Here is a 17,848-nt window from a genome sequence, read left to right on the forward strand (position 1 = left end):
GTTGAGATTTACTACTTCAAATATTTTAAAGCAAAATATAGAAGTATTTCTTCAAGAACACATTTTTATTACCTCATTTTAAGATCTGTGTCAGACGCACAATTAAAAATTTTCTGAAAACATATTTTAGTGTACCCCAAACAGATAACGCTGTAAAAACAGAATAGCTTTAAATATAAACATCCCTGTTAAGAATATAACAGTAAATAGAAGAAAGCAATTATTTCTTTTAAAAAGCAATAAAATCTACCATCCATTGATTAAATTCATTATAGGTGCACTAATAACAATTATTTTATCAGCTATTCATGCAAATAAGAACCATCTAGCTCTTTTGCCCTGCTGTAGGCCGAATTCAAGATAGTTCCCTTCTGATTTCTGCCATGAATATTTATATTTTAAAATTAAAAGAAAAGAGGATTATATAAATTATTCTTCTACCTCCAAAATGCATAATGCAAGAAAATCTTTACAATGTGATATGTTATAACCTCCCCTTACTCTTCACACCTGTTGATAACATAAAATGTTTCTAATTTCTGGTTTAGCAACAGTAATAGTGAAGCTTATTAACAATTATGCCATTACCTGATCCTTTTCAGATACCATAAAATGTTGTAGGAGCAAAAGCATACGTGATAACTCAAAACTCCTTTTTTATAGCTGTTCTTTAGGTCAATACTTATAAAAATCTGAGTGCTTTAAAGTATTCTGATTGTTCATCCTGATGATATTCCTACCTTCCTTCACTGTGGCTGCTTTCTGCCTTAATGGTGTCACCAGCTCCTTTACAATCTGCAAGACTTGAATCATTGCTAGTTAACAAGCCAAAGACTCCAGCTGCTTCCTCCAGAAATCCAACAGGTTTCATCACCAAGAGCACACCGCAATTCTGCTTTCAGAAAGCTCAAGCACCAACACAGTTCAACTTCAAAGAAATAAATGCTGTGCCTTGCTATCCATGCAGGCTCTGAAGCAGTTAATAAGAAACAACGAAAGGATAGGCTGTATCTTCTTGAAATGATGAATTCAAAGTGATTTCAGCACATGAAAAACACCATTCTCAAGGTCCAAAATGTATCACTTTGCAATGCATTAACTAGTTATAAACAAAACACGGGTAATCTTCCATAAATCATGAAGCACAGTGAAAACATTTTCTCATATAAGTCATGACAGGAGAAATAAAGCGCTATGCTATAAATTCTCATACAATATGGATCACAGATGCTATGTGCAACTTTTCTGAAACATACCCTGAAGTAGTCAACCAAAATACTTTGCACTGCCTCAAGCCTTAATACTTTTTCCAATTTCTCAAAAACCTCATATTTGAAACACAGAAAATAAAACGTGGATAAAAATAAAAATCTCTATCTTGCTAACTCCAAGCATACAGATTTGCATAAAAGATATATGGTGCCTTAACAAATATCCTATAAATTCCTCCTCCTCACACATACAACTCTGACATCCTAGAACATGAACAGAAGTCTAAATTTATATTGCACACTAGAAATCCCAAAACTAGTTTGTAAAGTCTTTGGTCTCACCATCAGAGGCAGAGATCAGAAAATTTCAAATGAAGTACTGCTTCTGTCATGATTTTTAACAGCCAAGTTGCAAGAATTGCTCAAATAATATTTAATAACTTTGCTATGTATTTTATTTCTCACTTAGCAGCCTTTCTTAAAGTGAACCTACAGAGTTAACTAAAAGAGAAAAATGACATTCAAGTTAATATGGGTAAAAGTTATGTTTATTAAAGTGATTCTTCTACCAGCGATTTGTTCTCCTGACTGTATTCCCAAAGGGGGCCCTCTTCTATTTTTCTTTCCTTCCTATTTATTACATAATATTTTTAATATATCATAATAGATCCCAGAGCAAATCAAAAGCATTCTTTTTCCCTTCAGACAATTAAAGACTTATTTGCTATTTTCCCAATTTTCAATTAAGTAACTGAGATACACAGTGAATCAACCGAAGTTACAAGTATAGGACCTAGAACTGAAAATCTTCTGCTTTCTCTGCCACCATGCTTCCTCTGTAAAAGTGTATAGTTTTAAAATTCAGGGCAAGGTTTTTGGATCTTTAGAGAAGAGGTGCTACAACCAGTGCATTATATATAACCGTTGCTGTTCAGTGGATTCTGACTCACAGCGACCCTATACGATGGGGTAGAACTGCCCAATACCGTTTCCAAGGCTGCAGTCTTCACAGAAGCAGACATCTTTCTCCCGCAGAGTAGCTGGTAGGTTTGAACCACTGACCTTTTGGTTAGCCGCTGAGCCCTTAACCACTGCACCACCAGTTTCTTGCATTATATATACCCACTCATTATGTATTCTCCATATGGGTGTTAATTAAGAGATGTGTGCTACAAACCCATGATAGCCTAAAAATACTTGCAAACTGGGACAAAACAGGGTAATTATCCTAATCACCTATTATCTTTAAAAAGCATGTTCGTACTTGCAAACTAAATCAAAGTAAGAGTTCAGATAGGTCAAAGACCAAGTTTTAAATCTCAGATCAAAACTTTGCTCTTTAGCCTTCACACAAATAGACATATGCACACCCACGTTCATTGCAGCATTGTTCACAATAGCAAAAAGAGAGAAACAACCTAGATGCTCACCAACAGATGAATGGATAAACAAACTATGGTACATACATACACACAATGGAATATGACACAACAATAAAGAACAATGATGAATCTGCAAAGTATCTCACAACATGGATGAATCTGGAGGGCATTATGCTGAGTGAAATAAGTCAAGCACAGGACAAATATCGTATGAGAAGTAAAAACTCACGAACGTGTTAAACACTAATGACCAAAGACCAGACGAGTTGTGGAATGATATCAAGAACATCATACGTGGAGAAAGCAAGAGGTCATTAAAAAGACAGGAAAGAAAGAAAATACCAAAATCGATGTCAGAAGAGACTCTTGAAACTTGCCTTTGAACGCTGGGCCGCTAAAGCAAAAGGAAGAAATGATGAAGTAAAAGAAGTGAACAGGAGATTTCAAACGGTGACTAGAGAACACAAAGTATTATAATGACACGTGCAAAGAGCTGGAGATAGAAAACCAAGAGAGGAGAACCCGCTCAGCATTTCTCAAGCTGAAAGAATTGAAGAAAAAATTCAAGACTCAAGTTGCAATACTGAAGGATTCTATGGGGGAAATATTAAACTACGTACGAAGCATCAAAAGAAGATGGAAGGATACAGAGTCACTAAACCAAAAAGAATTGGTCAAAGTTCAGTCATTTCTGGAAGTAACACATGATCAGGACCCGATAGTACTGAAGGAAGAAGTCCAAGCTGCACTGAAGGCACTGGTGAAAAGCAAGGCTCCAGGAATTAACGGAATACCAACCAAGACGTTTCAACAAACAGGTGCAGAGCTGGAAGTGCTCACTTGTCTATGCCAAGAAATCTTGAAGACAGCTGCCTGGCCAACCGACTAGAAGAGATCCATATTTACACCCATTCCCAAGAAAGGTGATCCAACCAAATGCAGAAATTATCAAACAATATCATTAATATCACACGCAGGCAAAATTTTGCTGAAGATCATTCAAAAGCAGCTCCGGCAGTATATCGACAGGGAACTGCCAGAAATTCAGGCCAGATTCAGAATAGGACATGGAACCAGGGATATTCCTGCTGATATTAGATGGATCCTGACTGAAAGAAGAGAATACCAGAAGGATGTTTACCTGTGTTTTATTGACTATGCAAAGGCATTTGACTGTGTGGATCATAACAAATCGTGGATAACATTGTGAAGAATGGGAATTCCAGAGCACTTAATTGTGCTCATGAGGAACCTGTATATAGATTAAGAGGCAGTTGTTTGAACAGAACAAGGGGATACTGAGTGGTTTAAAGTCAGGAAAGGTATGTGTCAGGGTTGTATCCTTTCACCATACCTATTCAATCTGTATGCTGAGCAAATAATTTGAGAAACTGGACTGTATGAAGAAGAATGGGGCATCAGGGTTGGAGGAAGACTCATTAACTACCTGCTTTATGCAGATGACACAACCTTGCTTGCTAAAAGTGAAGAGGACTTGAAGCACTTACTGATAAAGACAAAAAGGCCAAAGCTTCAGTATAGATTACACTTCAACAAAACAAAACAAAAATCCTCACAACTCAACTGAGAAGCAACATCATGATAAACTGAGAAAAGACTGAAGTTGTCAAGGATTTCATTTTACTTGGATCCACAATCAATAGCCATCGAAGCAGCAGTCAAAAAATCAAAAGACGCATTGCATTGGGCCAATCTGGCACAAAGGATCTCTTTAAAGTGTTGAAATACATAGATGTCACCTTGAGGACTAAGGTGTGCCTGATCCAAGCCATGGTATTTTCAGTCGCATCATATGCACGGGAAAGCTGGACAATGAATACGGAAGACTGAATAAGAAGTGACAACTTTGAACTGTGGTGATGGCGAAGAATATTGAATATACCATGGACTGCCAAAAGAATGAACAAATCTGTCTTGGAAGAAGTACAATCAGAATGCTCCTTAGAAGCAAGGATGGCAAGACTGTGTCTTACATACTTTGGACATGCTGTCAGGAGGGATCAGTCCCTGGGGAAGGACATCAGGCTTGGTAAAGTAGAGGGTCAGCAGAAAAAAGGAAGACCCTCAATGAGATGGATTGACACAGTGGCTGCAACAATGGGCTCAAGCATAACAATGGTTGTGAGCATGACGCAGGACCCGGCAATGTTTTGTTCTGTTGTGCACATGGTCTCTATGAGTTGGAGCTGACTGGATGGCACCTAACAACAACAACAGACAATAGATAAGTGATAACCTTAGTGAAAGGTAAGACAGTATACAATACTGGGGAAGCCAGCACAACTTGTACAACACAAGATCATGGACGCTCCATAGACATATCCAAACTCCCTGAAGGACCAAATTACTGGGCTGAGGGCTGTGGGGACCATGGTCTAAAGGAACATCTAGCTCAACTGGCATAACATAGTTTATAAAGAAAATGTTCTACATTCTACTTTGGTGACTAGCGTCTGGAGTCTTAAAAGCTAGTGAACAACCACCTAAAATATCCCAATGGTCCCACCCCGTCTGGAGCAAGGGAGAATGAAGAAAAACAAAGACACAAGGGAAAGATTAGTCCAAGTACTACAGCCTCCACCAGACCAAGTCCAGCAAAACTAGATGGTGCTCAGCAACCACTGAATGCTCTGACAGGGATCACAATAGAGGGTCCTGGACAGAGCTGGAGAAAAATGTAGAACAAAATTCTAACTCAAAAAAAAAAAAAGACCAGACTTTCTGGTGTGACAAAGACTGGAGAAACTCCAAGAGGATGCCCTCCTGGGGCATACTCTTAGCTCAATAATGAAGTCACTCCTGAGGTTCACCCTTCAGCCAAAGGTCAGACAGGCCCATAAAACAAAATGAGACTAAATCGGTACACCAGTCCAGGGAAAAGGATGAGAAGGCAAAAGGGACCAAGAAAGCTGGTACTGGGAAAGTGAGAGTGTTGACAGGTCATGGGGTTAGCAACCAATGTCATAAAATAATATGTATATTAATTGTTTAATGAGAAGCAAGTTTGCTCTATAATCTTTCATCTAAAGTACATTAAAAAAAAACAAGCTGCTCTTCAATCAATTCCTTTGAAAACTGGATGGATATAGACAAATCAACATTCCAATCAAGCACCTCAAATAAGTTTCCTCAACTTTTTCCACCCCTTATTCCTCTTCCTAGAGCAATTCTGAACACTGCACAATGGTTAAGAGCTCAGCTGCTAACCAAACAGTCTGTGATTGGAACCCACCAGCCATTCTATGGGAGAAAAGACCTGATGGTCTGCTCCTGTAAAGGTTTATGGCGTAGGAAAGCCAATGGGGCAGTTCTACTCTGTCCTATAGAATCACTATGAGTCAGAATTGACTCAACAGCACACAACAGCTATCTCCTGTCTTTATTTTCCAGTCATTTGTGTTGCCAGCTCCTTAGAAATTAATTCCACTCTTAGAGAAAAGATGATGCGTTTGCAGGAACTTTGTTAGCTTTGCTCTCTTCCAATATTTTTCTCTTCCCATGCAAAGAAGGGGATATACATACATCTTCATTCCAATCAGCTCTATCCTCAATATTCGACCAATGAATATAGGAACATTAAGCTTAACCTTGACACCATTTAAATATTCTGCAAAATCCGCAAATCTAATTAAATTCATGTTTCCATAAATTTCAATTACCTTCATCCCCGATTTCACTGCTATTAGGATTGGTTTTTAAAACAAAAATCACACAGCAATCATTTTGAATACCCTGGTTCAATCACTATTGTCAATTCTTGACTTCTCCCTATGTAACAAATAACATTTCCTTGTTCTTTCTCTGTGTCCTTCCCTCTTTTGTTTCTTCCTCCCATCCCTTCCATATTTGTTTTGATAGAATGAATGTGGTCCAAGGCCAAGTTTAGGGGAATACGTGAAAAAATACATATGCAGTGTTTCACTTATACACCAAAAATATGATAATTAGTATACGTCACTGAAAGACTTTCTGGTCTCAAGCTTGTGAAGAACAGAGGAAACTTTCTAATTATGACTTTAAACAGTTTTCAAAAGTGAACGAGGACTAATGACAGAAATAAAAAGAAAGTAAAAGAGTGCTCCTCCCTCCTGAAAATTAACATAGGTAACTGGCCTCTCTTTTTCAACAGAAATCCCAGAGTTCAGTACTACTGCTCAATCAGACGGGCTAATGAGAATTTTCCTGCATAAAGCCAGTGCATGTATATATTGTTTAAGTTCCCAGGGGATTCTGAGGCATATCCTAGTTAAGAAACTCTATTGTAGTGATATTTTATTCACTTACTGTATCTGTAAAAATATTTGACCACATATTCTAATGTATGTAACTGAGCTACATTCTTTAAAATGTCAAGATCATGAAAGACAAAGAAAGACTCAGAAACCGTTCCAAGTTAGAGGAGAGTAAAGAGTCAGGATAACTAAATGCAACACATGATCCCTGATTAGATACTGGGCCTGGCAGCAAATGACACTTGGGGTAACTGATGAATTTAAATACGATCTATAATTATCAACATTAATTTCCTGACTGTACTGTAGTTATGTAACAGAATATTCTGAATTTTAGGATATATACTGAGAAGTATTTAGTGGGTAAATACTTCAACTCAGAAAAAAATAATACTATTTATATGAGAGAGAATGAGAAAACAACTGTGGTAAAATGCTAACATTTAGGAAATCCAGGTATATGGTAATTGTTTGTGCTATTCTTGCAGCATTTTCCTAACTAAAATTATTTCAAAATAAATAGTTAAATTTTTACTACATGTCCCAATAAATGTATATTTGTTTGTTTGTAAAGGATATATGTGTTAATATTTATGTACATTTAAATCACACAAAATGATAATTTTAAAAGATATAAAAATGTAAAAAGAATTGCACATTTATACATACACACATATAGAGAGAGAATATATACATATAGAGAGAGGGCTATACATACACACCCCGACACAAGTACATATGTATTCTCATATTTGCTTCCTTCACTCCATGATCATCCTGGGGATGCAAATTTTAGAGGTTAGAGGTCATCAAAACAGGGAAGCCCTCTGGGGTTACTGACATGGACAGTCTTAAAAGAATCACTTTCCAGATCCTCAAGTCCCATATGTACTCTTCCTAAGACTGATCTGCAAGAAAACATGGCTGTGGTGGGGGTCTCCCATCCCCATTTTTCCTTTTACAATCTCCTTTCTCCCATTTTACAAGATACAGGCTAAGCTTCATCCATCTTCCTATGAGGCACTGCTCCAAAGGATAAAAGCTTAAAAACAAAGGAGGAGGAAAGAGAAACAAGGATAATTCAACAATTGCTTTAACCAAGGCATCATAAATAACATCAGCCCACTATACTCATTAAAAGTTTCTAATATTAGTTTATAGTTGATAATTATCAGAATACGTCATTTTTCTGTTTTGATCAACCGCATTAGGATAAAGTTCTGCGATGAAAGTGGAATGGATGTATAACTTTATAGAAAAAGGCGTATGTAAAATTTCTGATTGCTAAAGAATAAACTGTTCAGTTTTGAAAAGGATGACAGTTGGTATCAAACCACTGTGGTATTTAAACTCTATGAGTTACACTGTTGTTGTGCACCATGGAGTCGATTCTGATTCATAGCAATCCTACAGGACAGAGTAGAACTGCCTCATAGGGTTTCCAAGAGTGGCTGGTGGATTTGAACTGCCGACCGTTTCATTAGCAGATTGAGCTCTTGACCACTTCGCCACCAGAGCACCATCTGATACATTAGATGAGGGACATAATAGTTTTTATTTAATATTTTTTTCATATTGAGCCACTGGTATAGAGAGTTTTTTTAATCATAATCCTTATTTCATGACACACTCTTATCATTGGTACATACTAGCCCAGTTTTATTTATTTACTCAATTATTTATTTTTAATAATTTAATAAACACCACAAAACAGTCATCCAAAACAAAAGACCTTCACAATAATCTACATCTAACCTATGGTATGGTCCAAAACCAACTACTCATCCTCCTACTTCTCCCTACCCAAAGTAACCATCATGCTGAATCCAGTACTTATCATTCCCTTGCTTTATTTTATCCCTCACCCCCAGCCCCACATTCTTAAAAAGTTTCTCTGTTGGTGTCCTGGGTTTTAACTTTATAAAAAGAGTCTTGTTTTATGTAATCTTTTTGTAATTATATTTTTTCTTAATATTATATTGCTTAGATTCATCCAAACTGTTTCACATCACTGTAGTTCCTTTGTCTGAATTGTTATACTTTCTTGTGTGACTACATCACATGCATTATTTATCTATTCTCCCACTGCTGATCATTTGGCTTAATTTCAGATTTTTACTATGGTCAACAGAGTTACCATGAACATTCTTGTTCGTGTCTCATATATAAGAGTTTCTCTTGGATATATACCTAAGATTGGAATTGCTGGGTCATAGGGTATACGAATATTCAGTTTTAGGGAGTAACACCAAGCTGTTTCCAAAACAGTTGCACCAATTTATACTCACATCATTTAAGAAATATATAAGAAATCTTGTTGATTCTCCATTCTCTCCAACCCTTGAAACTGGGTCACACTTTTTAATTTTTGCCAATCAAATGATGGTCTTAATTTGCATTTCCCTGATCACTACTGCTAGTCAACATTAAGAATATGTGTATTGGCCCTATATGTTTTTTCTTCTTCGATATATCTCTTCATGTCTTGCCCATTTCCTATGGGGTTGTCTGTGCTCTGCTCAATTGATTTGTAGGGATTCTTTACGTAGTCTTGATTCTAATCCTTTGTCAGTTGTGTGCTTTGCAAATATCTTCTCCTGGTTTTTAACTTATCTTTTCAAGTCCTTTAACGTGTCTTTTGATAAACCAAAGTTCTCGGTTATGTCGTTATTGTTGTTAGTTGCTGTCAAGTTGGCTCCAATGCTTGATGGTCTTATGTACAACAGAATGAAACATTGCCTAGTCCTGTGCCATGTTAGTGATCACTGGTATGTTTGGGTCCATCGTTGTGGCTACTGTGTGTCCATCCATCTCATCTAGGGTTTCCTTCATTTTTTGCTGACCCTTTATTTTACCAAAGCAACAGTTTTCCTGACGAAGTATCCAAAGCAAGCAAGACAGAGTTTCACCATCTTCACTTCTAAGGAGTATTCTGATTGTATTTTCTTCTAAGACCAATTTGTTTGTTCTTCTGGCAGTCCATGGTATATTCAATATTCTTCACCAAAACCATGATTTGAACACATCAATTCTTCTTCTGTCTTCCTTTTTTATTGTCCAACTTTTGCATGCATAGAAGGTAAATGAAAAGACTATGGCTTGGGTCTGGAGCACCTTAGTCATCAAAGTGACATCTTTGGTTTTGAAAACTTTAAGGTCTTTTGCAGATTTGCCCAATGCAATTTGTCATTTGATTTCTTGATTGCTGCTTCCATGGACTTTGACTATTGATCCAAGTAGAATGAAATCATTGACAACTTCAAATTTTTCCCCATTTATCATAACGCTGCCTATTGGACCAGTTGTCAAGGTTTTCATTGACTTCACATTCAAGCATAATCCATACAGAAGGCTGTAGTCTTTTACCTTCATCAGTAAGTGTTTCAAATCCTCTTCATTTTTGGCAAACAAGGTTTTGTCATCTGCACACTGCAGGTTGTTAAGTTTTCCTCCAATCCTGATGCTGTGTTTTCCTTCATAGAGTCCAGTGTCTCAGATTATTTGTTTAGCATACAGACTGAATAAGGTGAAAGGGTACAAGCTTGCTGCACACCTTCTCCAATTTTAAACCATGCATTACCATCCGCTTGTTCTGTTCGAATGACTGATCCATGTATATGTCACACATGAGCACAAGTAAGTGTTCTCAAATTCCCATTCACAATGCTACCCATAATTTGTTATGGTCCACAGAGTAGTCAAATGCGTCAATCTTTTCAATCAGTGTTTGTGTGTGCATGTGTGTGTCTCAGAAAATTTTGCCTACTCCTAGATCTAAAAGATATTCATCTACATTTTCTACTAAATATTTTAAAATTTTGTTTGATGTTTAAGTCCTTAATTCATTTGGAGTTGAGTTTTTCACATGGCGTGAGGCAGGAATCCAATTTCCTCTATTTCTATAAGGGTAGCTATTTACTCCAGCCCTATTACTATCCCACTGATCAACCATGCCTCTTTTGTCACATAAAAATTCTATACATATGTGGATCTTCTTCTGATTAATATTATATCCCATTTGTCAATTAATCTATCCCTGTGCCAATACCACATTGTCTTAATTACTGTAACTTCATAATAAATCCTGATGTCTGATAGAGAAAATTCTCCCTCTTTGATATTCTTCATGAGTATCCTAGCTATTTTTGGCCCTTTACTTTCCCATCCTTTCCATATAAATTTTAGAATCGTCTAATAAGTTTCATAAAAAATTCTGGTGGGATTTTTCACCAAGGACGCAAGGCGATTACGAGCCTAAGAGACAGAAATGGCCACATGAACCAGAGACTACAGAAGAACTAGATGGTGCCTGGTTACAACCGGTGACTGCCCTGACAGGGAACACAACAGAGAACCCCTGAGGGAACAGGACAGCAGTAGGATGCAGACCCCAAATTCTCATAAGACCAGACTTAATGGTCTGACTGAGACTGGAAGGGCCCCAGTGGTCATGGCCCCTAGACCTGTTGGCCCCGGACAGGAACCATTCCCGAAGCCAACTCTTCAGACATGGATTGGACTAGACAACGGGTTGGAGAGGGATGCTGGTGGGGAGTGAGCTTCTTGGATCAGGTGGACACTTGAGACTAAGTTGGCATCTCCTGCCTGGAGGGGAGATGAGAGGGTGGAGGGGGTTAGAAGCTGGTGCAATGGACACGAAAAGAGAGAGTGGAGGGAGAGAGCAGGCTGTCTCATTAGGGGGAGGATAATTGGGAGCGTGTAGCAAGGTGTATATGGGTTTTTGTGTGAGAGACTGACTTGTAAACTTTCACTTAAAGCACAATAAAAATTATTTTAAAAAATTCTGGTGGGATTTTGATTTGAATTTCATTGAATCTATATGTTGACTAAGAGAAATTATATTTTTATAATGCAAAGTTTTCCTTCTAAAAATATAGTATATTTCTCCATTTTTTAGGTCTTCTTAATATTGTTTTAAAAAGTTTTATAATTCTTCTTTAGAAGTCTTGAACAACTTTTGTTCAATTTATTTCTAATTGTTTTATTTTCTCTAATAAAATTGTAAATGGAGTCTTCTTCTTAATTAGCTTTTTGCTGCTGGTGTACAGATATGCAACTGATTTTTGTATATTAGTTTTATATATATCTACATTGTTAAATGTCTTCCTTGGAAACCCTGGTGGCGCAGTGGTTAAATGCTACAGCTGCTAACCAAAGGGTGGGCAGTTTGAATCCGCCAGGCGCTCCTTGGAAGCTCTGTGGGGCAGTTCTACTCTGTCCTGCAGGGTCGCTATGAGTCAGAATCGATTCGACGGCACTGGGTTTTGGGTAATATCTTCCTTATTTCTAATAATTCATCTGTAAATTCTTTTGTTTTTTTTCTACACCAACAATCATCTATAAACGATGAACTTTTATTTCCTCCTTTCCAATTCTTACACCTCTAATTTGCTTTTCTTGCTTTATTGCACTGGCAAGGATCATAAAATCCAATTTCGAATAGAAGTGGTTCTAGTAATCATATCTTTCTAATTCTTGATTTTAAACAGAATACTTTCAACATTTCCCCATTTAAGATGGTGCCTGCTCTAAGTCTGTTACAGATACTCTTTTTTGGGTTAGGGAAGTCATCTTCTACTCCTGATCTAGAAAAGTGGTTTGAAAGTTTTATTTTTAAATGTCAATACTTAAAATACACCAGAATATAATCCTTTGTAACTACAGAATTTAAACTTACAATGGAAAATTTTACCTGTCAATCTACAAACATGAGAAATTAAGTTACCTCACTTTTCTACATTATTTTGCGAGTACCTGCTGTGATATGCTGGAGGTGGCTTGCACCTGGCTCACAGAGCTGATTTTTTAAATTTTCAGGGCTTTTGCAAGCTGGCTGTTAAACCACTGGTAGTCTGAAGTTGGCCATGGGTGGCATATTTATACCACAGAAATCAGCAAACACTATGTATTTATCAGGGTTCTCCCTCACCCCAAGAGCTGGTTATTAAACATTCACCAGACCAACACTGGGCATATGAGCAAAAAAATAGTTTTAAGACCATGTGAGTAATGTCTACACTCATTCAACAAGCATTCATTGAGTACACTACATGCCAGGTGTTGTTGTTAGATGCCATTGAGTCAGTTCCAACTCATAGCAAGTGACCTTTTAGGACACAGTAGAACTGCCCCATAGGGTTTCCAAGGATAAGCTGGTGGATTCGAACTGTGGACCTTTTGGTCAGCAGTCATAGCTCTTAACCACTGCACCACCAAGGCTAGGTAGACACAGAATTATAGACTCAAGGAGCTCACAGCCAAGAAGAATGTGATACATAATACAATAATGGAAAACCCCGTCTTAGGTTGACAGGGCAGATTTCAATAGACAATCAGGGAAATTGCAAAAGAAGGTAACATAAAAGTAGTACCATATGGAAAACTCTTTCAAAACACAAGCCAATTATCACTCCCCTGTCTAAAAGGTTGATGGGTTCCCATTTGCTCACAGATAAATCCAAACTCCTTAACACAGAATTTAGACCTCATTTATAATTTGGTCCTAATTTATCACTGTAGACCCATTTCCTGAGCTCCTTGTCAGTGCTCAAGTGATATGCAGTAGACGCACAATACTGTTACCTGAATATGCCACTGCCTTTGCACATAACTGCCCTCTGCCTAGAAAAAGTCCCCCATTTTCTCTATGATTTTCAAGATCTAATTTGTGTTACCTCCTTTCCCAATTTTTTCAAGGCATTAGTTAGTCTTAGTGCCAACCTAAGACTGGTTCCCTCTCTCCTCACTCCTACTACTTTATATATGAGTTTATCAGAATACTTATCCCAAAGAATTTTAACTATTTACAAGTCACTTTCTGTGCACCAGACCTTATGTTCAGCAAGCCTTTTCTGTTAAGAGCCAGACAGTAAAGATTTTCTATTCGTGGGCCATACGGTCTCTGTTGTAAGTACTCAATTCTGTGGTTATACCAGCCATAGACAATACACAAATGAATGGGTGTGGGCAAATATGGCCCCGACACAGGCCACAGTTTGCTGACCCCTGCACTAGACCAGTGGCGGGTGGGGGGGGTTACCCCCAGGGGACAGACATTTGGCAATATCTAGAGTCATTTTTTAGTTGTCACAATTGGAATGATAGGTGCTGCTAGCATAGAGTAGGTAGGGCCAGAAATTCTGCTTAACAACTCACAATCCACAGGACAGCCTCCCAAAACAAAGAATTATCTGGCCTTAAATGTCAATAATGCAAGGTTGGGGTACCCGTCCCTAGACCATATCCCCATGGACAGTGACTTTGGCCTGAGTGACACCTGAAACTCATTTAGTACAACTCTTGGCTCATTAGTTGTTATTTAATAAATAGTTCAGTATAACAATAATTAATAAATAATAGACATACAAAACATACTAAGAGGACAAATCAAAATTATAACCTCCACCATGGCAAAAAGCAATCAAACTCCTAGCCTTTTGCATATTGTGTTACCAGTAACATTGTAACAGTAACTATATACTAGGAAAGTAAACACAGATATGAACAAAAATGTCGTTACAAGGACATTTGCCACCTTTGTTTATAATAGTGAAAAACGGGAAATCTAAATGTCAATAAGAAGGGTTTAATTAAATAAGTTTCACTGAGCTCATACAATGGAATACTAAAATGCCATTAAAAATTACATTCTATACTAGCGGTTCTCAATCTTTGGTGCATACGGCAATCACCTGGAGAGTTTTAGAAAACACTGACGTTTGGGAATTTTGATTGAATAGTTCTGGCATGCAGCCAGGGCATTATGAACTTTGAAAGCTCCCTCAGATGATCCTAATGTTCAGCAAAGGTTAAGAGCCACTGTTCCAGAAGAATGACATAGGAAATGTTAACCATATAGGGACAACTTCAAAGGTACAAAAAATTATGACTCCATCATTGCCATATATATCCACATACACATATAAAGATATATATATACATCTTTGTGTATGTGTATGTGTGTGAGTGTGTTTATATGTGTGTCTGTGCACATGTATATATGTGTCTGTGTGTATGTATGTACATACAGAGAGAGAGAGACAGAGGGAGAGAGAGAAAGGAAATACACCAAAATGTTACCAGCTATGTTTTCTCTGAATGATGGCATTATATATGATTTTTTTACTCTCCTCTTTATGCTATACTTTCTGAAGTGAACACTGTTTACATTTCTTAACACAAAAAGGGGGGGATGATATTTTTTGGTGTTTAAAAAAATCCACATCATACTTTTCAGACCTTATCTGAAATAATAAAGACAAATCCAGAAAATACAGAGTTTAACTGGAGAGTATTTAAACAAAAATACGTATTGCCTATATATATATATATATATGTGTATATATATATATATGTGTGTGTGTATATATATATATACACACACACATATACATATATATATATATATATATGTTAGAGACCCAACGTGGCTCAAGAAATGTTACAGGTGCCCTTGCAAAGTCTAATTGCCAACAGTTGTGAATTAGTTCTTTTTTCCAATAGGACAGTTCTTACTTCAATCTTATTTCGTATATTTGTATTTTTGTTATACACAGCCACCCCCAAAACCATTAACTTTTGGCTAACCCCAGAAACCACTGACTTGATTTTTCTCCCCATCACTTCGGAATCCAGCATTCCCAGGATGGGTCACAAGTGAGAGTAAGTGTGAGAGAGCAAGAATGACACAACAATTAAGGGAAAGAAATGCAACAGGCTGGAAATATAATCACTATCTACTATATACTTTTGTTTTGTTTTATTTTATTGTGCCTTAGATGAAGGTTTACAGAGCAAACTAGCCTCTCATTAAACAATTAATACACATTGTTTTGTGACATTGGTTGCCTACATACCCATTTGTATATTCCAGTTTATTCTGTCTACTCCAAATAAAAATACAAGAGGCAACTTTTTTGTAAATCCATCCATCCATGGGGAGCTGATTTTTGACAAAGGGTCACTTTGACAAAGGGTCAAAGTCCATTCAATCGTGAAGAATCAGTCCCTTTACTAAACGCTGCTGGCAAAACTGGATATTCACTTGCAGAAAAATGAAAAAAGACCCATAACTCACACAATACACAAAAACTAACACAAAAAAGGATCAAAGACCTAAATGTTAAAGCTAAAACTATGAAGTTACTGAAAGATAACACAGGGAAAAAACTAGGGAACTAGTTTTTTGCATGAACAGTCTAGCAACCACAACTACAAATGCACGAACAACAGAAGACAAACTAGATAACCAGAAACTCCTAAAAATTAAATACTTATGCTCATCAAAAGACTTTACCAAAAATATAAAAAGCTAACCTACAGAATGGGAAAAAAATCTTTGGAAACAACACATCTGATAAGGGTCTAATCTCTAAAATATACAGAAAACCTCAACAATTCAATAATAAAGATAAACAACTCAATCAAAATATGGATAAAGCACATGAACAGACACTTCACCAAAGAGGGAGTTCAGGTGGCTAACAAATATATGAAAAGATGCTCATGATCATTAGCCATCGGAGAGATGCAAATCAAAACGATAATGAGATACCATCTTACCCCTGCAAAAACGGCACTGATCAAAAAAAACAGAAAACAACAAATGCTGGCAAGGTTATGGGGAGATTGTAACTCTTATACACTGCCAGTGGGATTGTAAGATCATAAAACCACTATGGAAATTGGTATACTGCTTCCTCAAAAAGCTAGTAATAGAAATACTTTATGACCCAGGAATCTGACTCCTAGGTAAATGTCCAAGAGATATAACAGCAGCGACACAAATAGACATATACATACTTATGTTCATTGCAGCATTATTTCACAATAGCATAAAGTTAGAAAAAACCCTAAGTGCCCATCAACAGATGAACAATTTGTGGTACATTCATACAATGGAATACTACACGACTATAAAGAATAATGATGAGTCTTCAAAACATAACATGGATTAAGCTGGAGGATATTGTGGTGAGTGAAATAAGTCAATCATAAAAGGACAAATATTATATGGTCTCACTTTTATAAAAACTCAAGAATAGGTATATACATAGAAAGCAAAGGTCTTTGATGGTGTCATCAATTAAATTGTGTCCTCCCAAGACGTGTCAACTTGGTTCGGCCATGACTCCCAGTACTGAGTGGTTGTCCTCCATTTTGTGGTTGTAATTTTATGCTAAAGACGATTAGGGTGGGAATGTAACACCCTCACTCAGGTCACATTCCTGATGCAATGTAAAGGGAGTTTCCCTGGGGTACGGCCGACACCACCTTCTATTTTCCAAGAGATAAAAGGAAAGGAAAGTGAGCAGAGAGTTGAGGACTTCATACCACCAAGAAAGCAGTGCCAGGAGCAAAGCTCATCCTTTGGACCCAGGGTTCCTGCACAGAGAAACTCCTAGTCCAGGGGGAAGATTGATGAGAAGGGCCTTCCTCCAGAGCCGACAGAGACAGAACACCTTCCCCTGGAGCTGATGCCCTGAATTTGGACTTCTAGCCTGCTAGACTGTGAGAAAATAAATTTGTCTTTGCTAAAGCCTTCCAATTGTAGTATTTCTGTTATAGCAGCACTAGATAACTAAGACAGATTGTTAGCAGCGATGGGATAGGGAGGGAGGGAGATTCACTTTCTAGATAGTAGACACTTGTTACTTTTGGTTATGCGTGAGGCAATAATCAATATGGGTGAGAACTGTACAACCTGCCCAAGGTAAAGGAAGACACTAAGAAGTACGTAAGTATAAGGAACAATTTTGGTAAATTTTGTAACGTGCAATTTCGCAACAACAGTAATAACAACCAAAAAATATGTGTGTGGTGACATAGGTAGATGTTGCTGTTGTTGTTAGGTGCCGTCGAGTCAGTTTCAACTTGTAGCGACTCTATGTACAAAAGAACAAAACACTGCTCAGTCCTGCGCCATCCTCACAATTGTTGTTATGCCTGAGCACATCATTGCAGCCACCGTGTCAATCCATCT

At 37.3% G+C, this 17,848-nt stretch overlaps 1 protein-coding gene across 6 annotated transcripts in view; it reads right to left on the bottom strand.

Moving 5' to 3' along the window:
* The window catches only part of USP6NL (USP6 N-terminal like), a 189,213-nt gene that overhangs the window by 125,228 nt on the left and 46,137 nt on the right, over positions 1-17,848 (bottom strand). Inside the window, exon 1 of one of the 6 annotated variants that reach the window (XM_064284853.1) lies at positions 741-15,166. The exons of the other annotated variants lie outside the window; for them this stretch is intronic. Coding sequence (XP_064140923.1) covers positions 741-813 — 73 coding nt within the window. The 5' untranslated portion in view covers positions 814-15,166. Of the gene's footprint in view, positions 1-740; positions 15,167-17,848 lie in introns of those variants that run through there. 6 annotated transcript variants of the gene reach the window in all.

This window comes from Loxodonta africana, chromosome 4 (genome assembly GCF_030014295.1).
Source record: "Loxodonta africana isolate mLoxAfr1 chromosome 4, mLoxAfr1.hap2, whole genome shotgun sequence".
NCBI lineage: Eukaryota > Metazoa > Chordata > Mammalia > Proboscidea > Elephantidae > Loxodonta > Loxodonta africana.